This window comes from Myxocyprinus asiaticus, chromosome 36, assembly GCF_019703515.2.
Source record: "Myxocyprinus asiaticus isolate MX2 ecotype Aquarium Trade chromosome 36, UBuf_Myxa_2, whole genome shotgun sequence".
Classification (NCBI taxonomy): Eukaryota; Metazoa; Chordata; class Actinopteri; order Cypriniformes; family Catostomidae; genus Myxocyprinus; species Myxocyprinus asiaticus.
In genome coordinates, this window is record NC_059379.1 from 35,313,812 (window position 1) to 35,328,886 (window position 15,075).

At 35.6% G+C, this 15,075-nt stretch overlaps 1 protein-coding gene across 2 annotated transcripts in view; it reads left to right on the plus strand.

Annotated features, from left to right (window-relative positions):
* arid5b (AT-rich interaction domain 5B) overlaps nt 1–15,075 on the plus strand; it is a 199,951-nt gene that overhangs the window by 140,088 nt on the left and 44,788 nt on the right. For both annotated transcript variants that reach the window (XM_051673717.1, XM_051673718.1), the window contains exons 7-8: nt 4,792–4,844; nt 8,063–8,160. In XM_051673717.1, coding sequence (XP_051529677.1) covers nt 4,792–4,844; nt 8,063–8,160 — 151 coding nt within the window. The remainder of the gene's footprint in view (nt 1–4,791; nt 4,845–8,062; nt 8,161–15,075) is intronic.

Below are 15,075 nucleotides of genomic sequence, written 5' to 3' on the forward strand. Positions count from 1 at the left end.
TCTGCTCTGAACTGCGGTATACTCAGTGAATAAACAAGTAGCTAAGGGCCAAGCTCATATGCCAAATGTGCAAGTCCATTAATATCTGAATACAGAAAGCAGAGGTTTTAATACTGTATCCACTGATTTTTTTCTCATCATTTTGTAACAATGAAAAACAATCAAAACTCCTGGATATGGATATGCACATGCGCTCATTGTCTATAAATGTATGTACTATGCTCAGAGCTCAACATTAATTTTGCTGGGCTAACAACCTAAAATTTAGTAAACTGACTACCTAGCATTTTAAGACATCAGGGTCTTATGGCACGAAGGCTGTTCCAAACAATAGGCCACAAAATACCTTGTTTCGGCCAAGTTGTAAGGCAGCATCGCGTGGTTTGTCCAAGGAGAAGGATATTTTAGAATGCATTGTGTAAAATGAGTTAAGAGATATGTTGATTATAAATATAATCATATATACTACTATTTTGTTCATTACTACAAAATATCAATTCAGAGTAGGTAAGTTTTTAATAAAAAAATACATTTGAATTAAAATCTAATTGAATTGTTGTATTGTTTTTAAAATAGTATGTTCTTAGCTTAGTAGACAGCAAGTTTTTGAAGAAAGCTACTTTCTGACTGTGAAGCCTATTGTTTGAGTTTTATATAGAAGCATCATTAACCATTATTTTGTTCAGATCATAATAACATATTAGTCTACATCAAGTGTAGGAGTCTCTGCATGAGTGCAGAGGGCAGATGCAATGTATTCGCCATGTTCTTATCCACACTAAAGACACCCGTCATTATAAACCATTTTTAACCTCGTCCATTGTGACACACGCTTCTTGTAGAGGGTGATTCATAGTTCTCTGAAAGCAGTAAGGAAGCAGAAGTGAATCAGGCAGTATTAATGCATCTGCTGGTGTAAAATGTTTGACAAAAACAATTCTATAGCACCAGTTTGAACCATTTCATAATTATATGGGTTGTTCCATGACACAGGTGCCTTTTCCAATACATTTTTATACACTCAAAAAAAAATTGTCTTAGTCTATTTTTTAAGATTTATGCATTACACATTTTCAACAAATTGAATTGAGAAATCTTTAACAAATTAAATGTATAAAACTTGAATAAATGTAAGTTTTATTAATTTAATTTGGTTAAAGATTACTCAATTCAGTTTGATGAAAATTCGTTATAAAATTGAAAAGCATACATTTTAAAAATAGACTAATATATATATATATATATATATATATATATATATAATTTGTTTTATTTTTTATTTTTTTTAGATTTTTTTACATTTGTGAGACAAATAATGTGTTTAATTGCGTGCTGAAAAGAGTTAAATTGCAGGGATGAGATTCTTCTGGATTAATCCGGAATTCTGTATTTTTTCCAACCTAAAAATCTGACCCGCGTGAATTGTGTAAATCCGTTAAAAAAATTAAAAGGGGGGGGGGGGTTCATATGTAATCGGGGGTTAATATGTTATCAACAATATCCTGTTTAGTGCATTCTCTAAGCATTTTTCACCCAAACAAGTGTCATTCAAACTTCCCTCGGAACTGATTCATTCACTTAAAGGTCATTGCTGCTTCTGCATCACGCACACACTTGTTGAGAACACGAGAGAAGGAGGCACCTGATTCTCACTGCCAGGACTTTATTCAAGTAAGCCAAAAGAAAGTGGTTGGACATGAAACGGGTTTGAACCGTTGCCACTGTTGCTGACAGGTGAAATATTGCTAGCTGCAATTCATGTGTCACAGACGTGATATTTGCGGTGAAATCGTGAAATGTATCTTAACATATAAAGTGTCCATTGCCAGTATATAGAACCATTTGTATGTATAATCATAAAACCCTGCAGATGCAGTCCAGACATTAGGAACATTTCAGTCTAGACAAATGTTTCCCCCGTTTAGATCGGGAAATTAACTTGGTTGGATGTAGTAAAAGGGGAGACCACTCTCTGTAAAAATCTTTATACACTGTCATTTTCACGTTAATGTGGAAAAATCGTGACAATTGTAAAAGCAGCACTTACAGTAAGTACATATTGAGGGAACGCTCTTTAAAATCTCCAAACGCTGACCCCTGAGACATTGGTATGATATCCGTTAATGCAGCATTATGGATTGAAATAAGACTGAAATCGCGATATGGCCTTGCATGATTAATAATAAAAGATTACTAAACCGCGTGCAGTCAGCAATGCACGAACTAGTGGCGCCATCTAGCGGCTGTGTACAGGAAATCACTGAGCAGCGCATCATTTGAGATCATCCAATGCTTATTATATTTCAATCCAAATCACGAAGCTTGTCAAAGTGATCTCTTCCCAAATGTTGGCAATAGATTTCATAACTTCTGAGCTCTTTTTGGGTGATTTTGTGCTGATCAACAATAGCTATGTGTGTGTTAAAACGATTGGTAACACTTTACAATAAGGTTCTATTTGTTAACATTAGGTAATGCATTAGGTATCAGTAAATAACAATTAACAATATATTTTTTGCAGCATTTAATTATCTTTGTTAATGTTGGTTAATACATTTATACATTTTCTTTGTTAGTTCACGTTAGTTCCTTATGTATTAACAAATGTTAACATATACAACATTTGATTTAAAAAAATAATATATATGTTGAAATTAACATTAACCAAGATTAATAAAAGCTGTAGAAGTAGTTTTAATTGTTAGTTCATGTTAATAACTGTTATAACAATGTTGATGCAGTGTTGATAACCATAACAACAATGTTGATAACTAATGATCTTATGCACACATGCGTCAGATGGAGGTTTGTGGAGCGTCTTACTGTGATTATGTTGTGTTTCACTAGTTTTCAGCATCTCTAACCATAAAGCCGCGTTTTTAGGATGCTGTGGCAAGTTAAACGTAGTTCAAAACTGTTAAAAGCATGTCTGCTTTATTTTTTTTAAATTCTGCTTTATCCTTCTGTTGGTTTGCTGCCTGTACAGTTGGATTTGCGCTTACTGCCCCCTGCTAACTGCGTAAACATGAAGGTGGTACTTCAAACTTCGTAGGAAAATTCCTTGTAAGGGAATTTTCTGACGGGGGGCAAGATTAATTGCATTCATTTTCAACATGTTATGTTTCATTTAATTGCACTCATTTAACACATCTTATCGACAGCTTAAATTTTATGTTGAGATACATGTACAGTATGCCCTTAAAAATGTAACAGGGTTGACAATTTTACAAGTACATTTGACATATATTGTGCTCAAGGCCATGAAACTATATGGTGCATTTTAGAAAGAACCTTTAATGCTGATATTTCTACAAATATTCTCTTTAAATACTGTATGATCAGTTGTTTTATCATACCCCACTGTATATGTGGGACACAAATGGTTCCTGTTTTGTAGAATGACCCATACTGGCCTGATTATATGACATTTTGTAATCACACAGCCCTGTAAAGTGTGTGTCTGTGTGCATTTTATGATCTCAGTACAGTGCTAGCATAGTGTACTGTGTATAATTGCTGATGTGAGAGAGCAGCTCTCAGCTGAGTCTAATGCCATTCAGCTGACTCAAAAACAACTCACCCCGTAACTCGACTGTCCATCAGAACTAGGTACTGGGAGAAGGCAAAAATCAATAAGGACAGATATGGGTATAGACAACCAGCGCTCTGACAAATGCAGTGGCTTTATGTGCGTGGCGATTGAATCTTGATTGATTAGTCTCCCAGCAGCAAAGTCCCTCATTAATTACTGCTGTGCCTTATTCATAAACATGCCAGAGCTCTGCTTCATTAATCTGACATTAATTTATTTAGTTTCATCTTTTTTTCATTCTCTCACTCTCTTAGAGGCCCCTGCTTAGCATTAGCATTCATGTGGCAAAATTAAACGGTGGGGAATAAATCACCGACAAGCATTTCAAGTCATGTTTCACTTCTTATTTGATGTTCAATTGATTGGACGAGTGTGTTACTATGGCGATGTTCAAAATGAAAAACTAGCTTGCTATATATTGAATACTATGCAGTGTACACTGTATACCATGTACTATTTTTTATTTATTTTTTAATGGTGAATAAATAAGGCATTATTCCACAATAAACATTTCAAACAGTAGTATCACATTGCATGTGAGTGACATCTAGTTGTCATCTCAGAAATAAAACAGTTATTTTGCCATGTTCTACTTCAGTTTATGTTAAAAAATTAAATAAAATCTGAACTCTTGGCTGTCAGATCAAACAATGAGTCAAAATAGAGTCATGGATGCAAATGGATCGTTGTGAAATATTTATTGTCCTGACATGCTGTACTACATTTAAAACTATTTTAAACAGGAGTTTGCTTATTCTTTCATAATCATTATGTGTGCAGTTTGTATGAGCTGATTCATTTAGACTGGGCATTAGACTGGAATATATGGAATATACTTAAAAAATTATAATTTGTCACATTGTAGGACCATTTAAAATGAATCAATGAAGGCAAAAAGGTGTTAAATATTTGGGAAAAAATAAAAGTTGGATTAGATTAAACAACAGTTTACTGGCTATAAAATGTTTATATAAATATATAGTAAAAGTCTGCATCAGCTATTAAAAAAAAAAAAAAAAAAAACTAATTGACTTTATCAACTACCCAATTACTTCTGGTACTTTTTTGCTCTTGTACACAGTAGACATACTTTCTACTGCAGGAACAGTAAAGAATAGTATGGTTGTATGTTATTCCGAATATTGCTTATGTGTCCTCTCCGGTGGAACTGATCTTCATCCTCGTTGTTCTTCTTACAGTAAACCTCTGGACTATGTTTCAAGCGGCTCAGAAACTGGGAGGATACGAAGTGGTGAGTGTTTACACACTTTGTTTAAAATCCAGTGCCCTTGGCAATGTGCTTTTTCCTTTGGCTCTGAAACATTCCTGAAAAACAAGATTTTCTGATTTTTTGGCTTGCTGCGTAATGTGTGTATACTAGACTCGGGCCTGGACGCGGAACTCTCTCAGATCCAAATTTGGCTCGAGCACTTGCAGTTGTTGTAAAATCGAAGTGGAAAACACGTGTAACCCTTTTGCGGTGGAGGAAATTGGTTGGGGCTTATTCAGTACTCATGTTGAGGCTCTTAAGGGACCATTATTGTGCAACAAGGAACTGTGCAATAAAGGGAATTCACTTGGCAGCTTATCTGACATCTGCTCTGCTAAAATATGGTAAAAACATTAATGTCCCCTCTATGCAACCAGCTGAAGGAATAGTTCATTCAAAAATGAAAATCCTGTCATTATTTATTCACTGTCATGTTATTTTTCCAGGGAACACAAGAGGAGAATTTGAAAAATCAAAATTTCATACAAGAGCAGTTCATAGTAGCCATATCTGTTAAGCTCCAAAAAGACAAAAAAGAACAACAAAAGTAGTTCTTATGACTCATGCATTATATTCCAAGTCTTCTGAAGCCCTATGAACAGACCAAAATTTAAATTGGTTTGTGCTTACCGAAATCAAAACCACTGCCCCCAGTGGCTGAAGCTGGAAGTGTTGTTGAGGTGAAATGTCCACAGGGTGGCACCAAAAGCGAGTTTGTTTTTAGTTGTAAATGGTGTAATATAGTCAACAGGAATAAATATTGTTTTAACTCTACTCCCTAACCCAAACTCTAAACCTAACCGTCAATGGAGTCAAAATGAAATATTAAAGCAAAAACGCAACCTTCAAATTGCACTTACCATTGTTTATGTGAACATGATTAAATTCCTGGTTTCCATTGGACCAGAACCTTTTCTTGGAGTTAGCACGGTTACTTTCTTGTTTCCATGGGACCAGAACCCATGTATTGGAGATTGCTTGGGAAAAGGTGAACATGTTTGAATTGATGCAAAACTGTCTTATGGGTGATGCCGCTTGTCAGTATTTTGGCAGAATGGGGTTGATTTCAGGGAACATGAGAAAACAGTAAGTCGATTTTCTGTGTGATCATGTTGCTCTCAAATCACGTTGGTTCAGGGTTCCCGCGGATCCTTAAAAAGTCTTAAAATGTCTTAAATTCAGTTTTCCAAAATTTAAGGTCATAAAAAGTCTTACATATCTTAAATGATACAACAAAAGTCTTAATTTTTATTTAAATAGGTCTTAAATTTTGGGGCGGAAAGATGAGAATCGTGATATGACCTAATATGATAATCAAACTTCAAAAGAATAAGATTTATTTAAATAAATGCATGCGCTGTGTCCTGAAAATTCAGCACTGTTGTAATTTCTCCAAGCACACGGGGGGCTTGTGAGTGTTTTCAGCTGTTGCAGAGCAGTTCACAATCATTAAGCCATATCGGAAATTTTTGACAAGCAATTACTAATGATCACCTGTTGATGATGATGATATAGTGTTGATGAAATTTGACAGTGTTTACTTTTAATTGTTTATATTGTAAAACATTGTAGATTATTGTAAGAGTGTACATTTTATTTCCCTTATCTGTTTGAATGAGCAGCTAGAAGCAGTGAAGCGCAAACATTTCAAAATAAGAGTCCCTGGTGTACGAGGTATGTATGTACAAATAATACAAAAATTATCTCAGTCTTTCCTTACTATTATGTGCACAGACATTTAGGCTACAAGAGTATTTAAAGAATAAAATTTCAAAAGCAGTTTATTGTGCTTCCAAATTCCCAATAATAACAAGAAAAATTAAGATTTGATGCATAGCACGGACTTTTAACTATAAACAAGGCCTAAATACACCAGGGAACACTTGCCCCATTACAATGCTCTATATGCTCTATAAGTATTTACCAAATTAAGCTTTTATAGCCTATATAATCACCAGATGAAGAGTTTTCTAGACATATTTCACCAGATGAGGTTTACTGATGAGGAGTAATAATTAAAAAAACATCGGCAACAATCTGCATAAATTTAAATGAGATTTTTCATTAGAACTGTGTTAAAATCAAAGCTGCAAGCATATGTCCCCTCCCATGTCATTCAAACAGCTAAATATGAATCGCACATTCTCGCTGCCACAGAAAGCTTGGCTTTAAAAGCTGCTGACATCTGTAATAAAAATCATTGTGCGGGAGGAGTGGTGAAGTCATTGGAAACATTTGCATTGCACAAAAAGATCAGATTAAACTCCTCTCCTGGGCTTGAACTCTACTTGACTGTGTTTTAATACTGCAACTGTACTTCACAACTGAAACCTGCCTCGTACACAATAGCCGTGTTAAAACAAACAGCAGTCAAGCTGTATTATGGGCGAGGGAGTTTATAGAAGGCAGTGGAGGCCACAGGGGCTATTCTGTTCTCATGCTGTCAAAATTACAGGCGCTTCATTAAACGCTGTAGGAGACAGCAGAAACCCTGCTCACAATGAGTCAAGTTACTAAAGGAAAGTACAGTTTATGGTCAGCAATGCTTTAATTCTGCTGGTCCTACATTTGAATAGATTGTAGTTATTACATCTCTATGGACACTGGGTCATATAACGGAACACTGAGAATATTGTGCATATTTGTGTCTGAAGTGAATACATTGGCCCTGCTGACTAAATTGCACATGCATTCATTTCCCAGCACTTGATGCATGTGCTTTTCCATGCAGTGCATTATATTGAGAAAGACAGCCATTAGCTGCGGGAAACAGCCATTAAAAATCCTTTAACCCTCGTACACTGAATGCACTAAAGGTCTCTCATGAATATTAAACACTGGATATATGAATTATGTTAATCAAGTATGTGTTTTTCTTTCTTTCTTTCTTTTCTTTTTTATTCAGTTAATAGTATGGAGACATCAATTTCATTTAAAAAACTCAATCTAATTACCTTGCATGGGACATAGTGCGCTATGTATCATTTATAATGATACATCATAAGCTCGCGGGGTGTTTAATATGCATCAGGTGACCCTCATATTTACATCACTTGAAAAAAGGAAAGCCTAATGTATATGAATACATGAATAATGGAATACTTATGTCTAAGTATCTGTGTACAGTCATTTCTGCTGTATGCACACATCTGCTACATGACCGTCCTTGTCACTCTTAATGGACTTTCTTGCCATTTCAGATCACAGCTCGCCGACAGTGGAAAAATGTATATGATGAGCTGGGTGGCAATCCAGGAAGCACCAGCGCCGCCACATGCACAAGAAGACACTACGAGAGGTTTGTCTTTCATTTCTTCATTAGTATGGTCTTATACCGTTGGTGCTGCAGAGAAAGTTAATACTCCACAAAGTAGTTAAATAACAGAAGACACTTATGAAATAGGTGTTTGTAGGGAAATGGACTAAAGGTACAAGTGGTATAAATTATTTTTCTTGATAAGTTTAATCATTTTGTCCTGCCTAAAGGGATAGTTAACATACAAAAAATATAATTTAAACATTTACTCACCCTCATGCCATCCCAGATGTGTATGACTTTCTTCTGCAGAACACAAGTGAAGATTTTTAAAATAATATTTCAGCTCTGTTGCTCTGTTACAATGCAAGTGAATGGGTACCAACATTTTGATGCTCCAAAAACACATATAAGCAGTATAAAAGTAATTCATAAGATTCTAGTGGTTAAATCTGTCTTCTGAAGTGATATGATAGGTGTGAGAAACAGATCAATATTAAAGCCCTTTTTTACTATAAATTCTCCTCCCTGCCCAATAGGTGGCGATATGCATGAAGAATGTGAAAGTGAAAGTGGAGATTGATAGTAAAAAAGTACTGAAATATTTATCTGTTTCACACCTACATCTATCATATTGCTTCTGAAGGTATGGAATAAAACACTGGTGTCATATGGATGACTTTTATGCTGCCTTTATGTGCTTTTGGAGCTTCAACATTTTGGTACCCATTCATTTGCATTGTATTGACCTACATCTTCTAAAAATCTTCGTTTATGTTCAGCAGAAGAAAGTAATACACAATAAGTGTACTGTAATAATTTGATGAAAATTAAATGTGCTAAATAAGCAGATTTTTATGTTTCTCTGGTTGATACAACAGTGATCTTGGACTTTATACTGACACCTACTGGTGTGGATGAAGCATTGCACAAAAGCAAATTCAGATACAGATTCCATTGTAGAAAAACCCCACTACACTATAAAAAGTGGTAACCTGCAATTGTTACCTTACACCCTGTCTACACCAGGCACGAAAGGCAAATAGATCCCATTATAATCCATGAAGCTATCTACACGTGAAGTGTAAGAAAGTGGCCTGCCGTCGCGGAGCATAGTGCCTACAGTAAACGGAAGCGCCATTCTATTGCTGACATGCTGCAGCCACTTTATCCGTCTGAAATAAAAGGATTTTACTTACCAAATATCATATGTTTGAATCTTTTTGCCATGAATTTACTTTGTTACATATTTAAATAACTTCTGACTGCTACATTAAAGCCAGCTTGTGATGTTTCTGGTCTCTGGTCTACTTACATTTTGTGTCTAGGCACATTTACACAGACTTCAAGCCGTTGCGTCACGTCAGCGGACGCGCCCGGTGTAGACAGAGTGTTAAGGAGCCGTTTCTAAAATTAAAAGAGACCACTGTGTAAAAAAAGTGTATAAAAAAGTGTATCCACTGATGTATTAAACTAAATGTGGCTAAAAATTGGGGAGTTACCCAGATAAATTAAGTAGCCTTCGGCTGATCGTGTGATCTCAACATGGCAGCCACTATGAAGGGCAACCACCATTATGTACACCTAAAACATTTTCTTCATGTAGTAACATCTAAATGAACTGGTTTTATTCAAGTCAGAAATATTATTTAACATCTTTGAATCAGCCTAAATACATTAGGATACACCAACAAAACCAATTTTAAGGGTTAGATCAGGTAGAAATAGCTCCTTAAGGTAACAATTGAAGGTTACCACATTTTAGTGTAGAATAAAACAGCTCTAGGCCATTGATATGACTGGAGTCTTCATTTTATGTGAGTGTATTTCAGTTTCAATTTCTTTAAAAGTACTATTCATGTCTTTTGTTGAAAAGTTACTTTAAGGCATCAATTTCGAATATTTAGTACTGTGCAAAAGTTTTAGGTACTTGGGAAAAAATGTTGTATAGTGAGGATGTCTTCAAAAATAATGCCATAAACAGTTTTCATTTATCACTTAATGTCATACAAAGTCCAGTAAACAGAAAAAGAGCTAAATCAATATTTGGTGTGACCACCTTTGCCTTTAAAACAGCACCGATTCTCCTAGGTACACCTGGACACAGTTTTTCTTGGTTGTTGGCAGATAGGATGTTCCAGGCTTCTTGGAGAATTCACCACAGTTTTTCTATCTATTTCGGCTGTCTCAATTGCTTCGGTCTCTTCTTGTAATCCCAGACTAACACAATGTTGTGGGGGGCTTTGTGGGGACCATGCCAACTATTGCAGGTCTCCCTGTTCTTCTATTCTATTCTATTCTATTTGCAAAAGAAATGTTTGGGAGTCTAAAATGTATATATCCTATTGACACACTAAATCTGAAGGTATAAATAACCATCTTAAGACAAATGTTTTTGTGAAGCATCTTATGTGCCTAAGACTTTTGCACAGTACTGTATATTATTAAGTTCAGCATCACATTCAGTAATTACACTACAGTACACCAAATGAGCGCATTTTTATTTTTGTACTGCACAGTGCCTCTATAATTGTGTTCATTTATGTACTGAAGTGTGTTTTTGCACTAGTGTATGAAAGGCTGTATATAGGGCAAGTTCTTGTTCCTAAAGGTTTGGAAGGGCAGGGGAGACAGTTATGGTCTTTGCTGTTCTAACTATTTGGTTTGACCTTTATGGTTTGTGTGACATGCCTCTTTCTTTCAAGCTGGCTCAATGAGGGGTTTAGTGGGGCTCAGGCAGGTGGAGTTGGCAGGACTTTTGTTGTTGGCAGCGCTCCATCCCTAGCTCCACCATCAGGCTTAGTGCTGAGTCAATAGCCTCCAATAATGTATCTGTTCAGTGAATAATAGGCTGCCAAAAGCTGATGTTATATCCTTGATCAAACAGGCGGGGATGTGCCGATGTGTCCACTTGTGCAGCTGCTACCGAAAGTAATTAATTGAATGAATTTGCCAAGTAAATGAAGCTGTTCTTTCCGTCACTCTTGAGTCTAGTATTATCTGTGGGCCGTTCTCCCGGCTCATCTTTGGTTTTGTGTAGGACGGGCCACATTGTTCCACTACAAGCTCTGCTCTTGGGGGCCCAAGTCGAGTGGCTTTTCATGGAAGACTTTTTGCAGGGCCATTGCCAAATGCAGCTCCGGGTTTTTTTGTTTTTTTTTCACGAGGAGACCGAAACAAGCTGAATGTGCCTTGATCTTGTTTTGTTTTGCCTTTTGCTCCCTCCCTACTTGAGGTAAACCAAGTTCTAAAAATATTTTTTGTAAAGTACTTCCACTCCCTTTGAAGGGCAACCGACTGAACTGAAAAAAGGAACTGTTTTAACAAGGCTTAAATATTTGATCATGTGACACATGGAATTAACAGTAACCATGTGTTCTCAATTATTTGCAGTAAAGCTACTGGACAGAAAACAGGCGAAAATCTATATTTAAAGGAATAGATCACCCAAACACTTACAGTTCTGTCATCATTTTATCATATTGTTTCAAACCTGTATGACTTTTTTTCTGTTGTACACATAAGGAGAAATGATGAAGAATATACTGCCCACTATTTTCCTTAAAATGAAGTGAATGGGTACTGGGTTTGTCAAGGTCTAAACTGAGAAAAAAGCACTATAAAAATAGGGCTTGATAGCAAATAGCAAAATCTGATTAATCGCAATCTTTGATACTCTCGTAATTATTGATTCTCTGCACTGTTATTAAAATGCGCACAATCAAAACACTTGGGGTTTGACTGGGGGTGTTGCGCTTTAAAAATTACTACAGAATTCATTACCAAAAGATTCATCATACATGACAAAGGACATCTTCTCCGATAAACCTTTTTTAAATTATTATTTCTTAAATTAACCTTACAGGCAGCACCAAACTACATCAGTCCTGACTGATCTCCTTGAGCCACTAATAAACTAATAATATGTTGATGACACTTTATACTTCTATTTGCATTAACAAACATATACTGTAGGTATGACTAATTATTAACAGATTAGTAGCTAGTTTATCAACATATAAATCTTTCAAATCAAACTTTCAGGTCATTCATCGTATTTTCAGTTTTAACTTTCTATTAAGCGTTGTATAATGCAATAATGCTTAATTGGTTATTCATGAAAGTTATACAATTTTAATATATTTTATATGACATAAACTACCACAAAGAAGCAATTCTGTGTCTGTATATGCTGTTTTTCTATGAAAATATGCGCCTGACCAGTGGTTCCTAGCCTTTTTACCTTGAAGCCCCTTTTACTTATAAATAAGTCTACACATACAGTATATCACCACCATGGATGAGCGCTCTCTCTCCTCGCGCTCTATGTGTTTGCTCGTGTGTGTGTGCGAGAGAGCATCATCGATGGCCGTGAGAAATGCAAAATTATGATTATAATACAATGATTTTTGGGAACATGAATTGCCACAGATTTTGTATAACCGCGATAGACATGATACTTGATACATTTCTAGAGGTTGACATTTCTACTGGTCTATTACACACTGATGCAGAGCTATGCAGCTGCTTGATGGTCTCATTATAAAGCATCAACAAAGTATGCCGTTTTAAGGGGTTTTTACAGTCTTGCAGTGTGTGGTTATGATGTTATAGAATTTTCATGACCATTGAAGAGCCAAGAAAAAGAAACCCACAAGCACTTGCCCACGCGACAGCCAGCGCACCCGTGTTAGAAGCAGAATACTGTCAATTTGGTACGCATCATCCTCACGCAGTTGTGCAAAGAGGCTGTTATTGGTAGAATTACATTTCATGATTTTTTTATTTTTTTTTATGTTTGAGATTTTGCTTATCACATTGAGTTAGATGAGGACGCTGACATGCTGTTTACTGTTATCGCGCATATTATGGATTCGCACATTTTAATTTAACTCGCTATTTTTCTCAGAATCTTGCGTGTGAGCGTGAGATTAATCCGTCATTATTCAGAACACTGTCTGTAATTTTGACACATAAAAAACAAGCAAGAAACTCCGATTAAACCATTTTCACATGGTATATCTCTCCCTCGGTCTCTGCGTGCGCATGAAAGAAAGAGTGGGAGGGGAGAGGACAGTGCTCGCAGCCATGTGAGAATGAAAAAAACTGTGCTATTAATGCAAAAATAACTAACGCGCCTCTTTTAAAAGCATTTGGTATATGAGGGAAGATATATTAGTGAGTTTTAATTCTGATTGTAGGCTTCAATAATAAGTTCATAACTTTGGACGTTAGATCAGCTGTTACGTGCGCCCAAATAATTTTCTGCATTCACAAGCAGTAAAATTCTCACACTGTAGAGCCCTGATTATTGTAAATAATTCACGAAATGTACAGTATCCTAACTGTGTAAATTAAATAGTATTTGTCATTATTATCTTTACTAAAATACAAATATATGGGACCCCCAAATTCCATAAACATATTACAAATGTATTATATTTCAAGTCTTCAGATGCCTTGTAGAGCTTTGTGTGATAAACAGACCTGAAATGTGTTATTTAGGGAAAATCTGCGGAAGAATAGATTATCATATATAATGACTTATCAGTGGATAAACAATTTCGTTCTGTTCCTCCCACAAAGCTACCATATGCCTTTAGAAGACTTGGAATATAGTGCATGATTTAAAATTGACTACTTTTATGATGATTTTTTTCTTTTTTCTTTTTTTATTTTGGAGCTTGACACACCCAGTCTCTACTTACTTTCATTATATGAAAATAAATCAATAAACGGCCAAGGTATTCTTCATAAATTCACCTTTGTGTTTCACGGAAGAGAGGAAGTCAGACAGGTTTGAAACAGGGTGAGCCAATGATGACAGAATTTTCCTTTTTTGGGTGAACTATTCCTTTAACATCCATTAGAGGTTGGTGTTTGTCCTCAAATTATCATTAACTGATGCTATTGAAATTAACTTTATTATCTGATTAACTTTTGGCTTCTATGTATGCTGCAGGAGAAGAGAAACAAATGTACATTACAAATTGGGTCGTAAAATACGACATCAATAACCTTGAGAGAGACTGCGACATTCCAGCCCCTCTCCCTTCTGCTTTTTAATTATATAGGTCAGTGGCACTGATCAATCTGGCCCTGCTTATTTTTTTAATCCTCCTCTTCCCAGAGAGAGATCTTTGTTCTAGAAACGTTGTGCCTATGAATGCCTCTGTAGATAACAGCATTCCATAAACCTCATCGAGGCAGTCCCTTTTTAAAAAAAAGCTCTACGGGAGATTTCTCAATGCACTCAATGCTGCAGAACCAAACAATACAGGAAGCATGCTGCTTTGCATAATGCTTGAATAATATTTGCATGACTACTTGCAAATATTACCTTATTGGGCTTTCAGTAGAAACAATAAAATAAAATAAAATGATATGTGCATTCATTGACGATGTTCAGAATGGAATACTAGCTTATTAACTGAATATATTGCAGTATAAACTGTAGACTGCCTCCTATTTTAAACTAGTATGTAAATCAGTAGCCATTATGCTATCACTGATAAACAACAGTAGTATGTTAGTAATGTCATGTTATTTTCCTAAAAATAAAAAGGGTTATTTTGGATTATTTATAGAATTATATATATATATATATATATATATATATATATATGGAAGTTTGGAATAATGTACAGATTTTGCTGTTTTGGAAGGAAATTGGTACTTTAATTCACCAAAGTGGCATTCAGCTGATCACAATGTATAGTCAGGACATTACTGGTGTAAAAAAAAAGCACCATCATTATTTGAAAAAAGTCATTTTGGATCAAATCTAGACAGGCCCCATTTCCAGCAGCCATCACTCCAACACCTTATTCTTGAGTAATCATGATAAATTGATAATTTGGTACCAGAAAATCACTTGCCATTATATCAAACACAGTTTAAAGCCATTTGGTTCATTTAATGAAGCTTAACATTGTGTTTGTTTTTGAGTTGCCACAG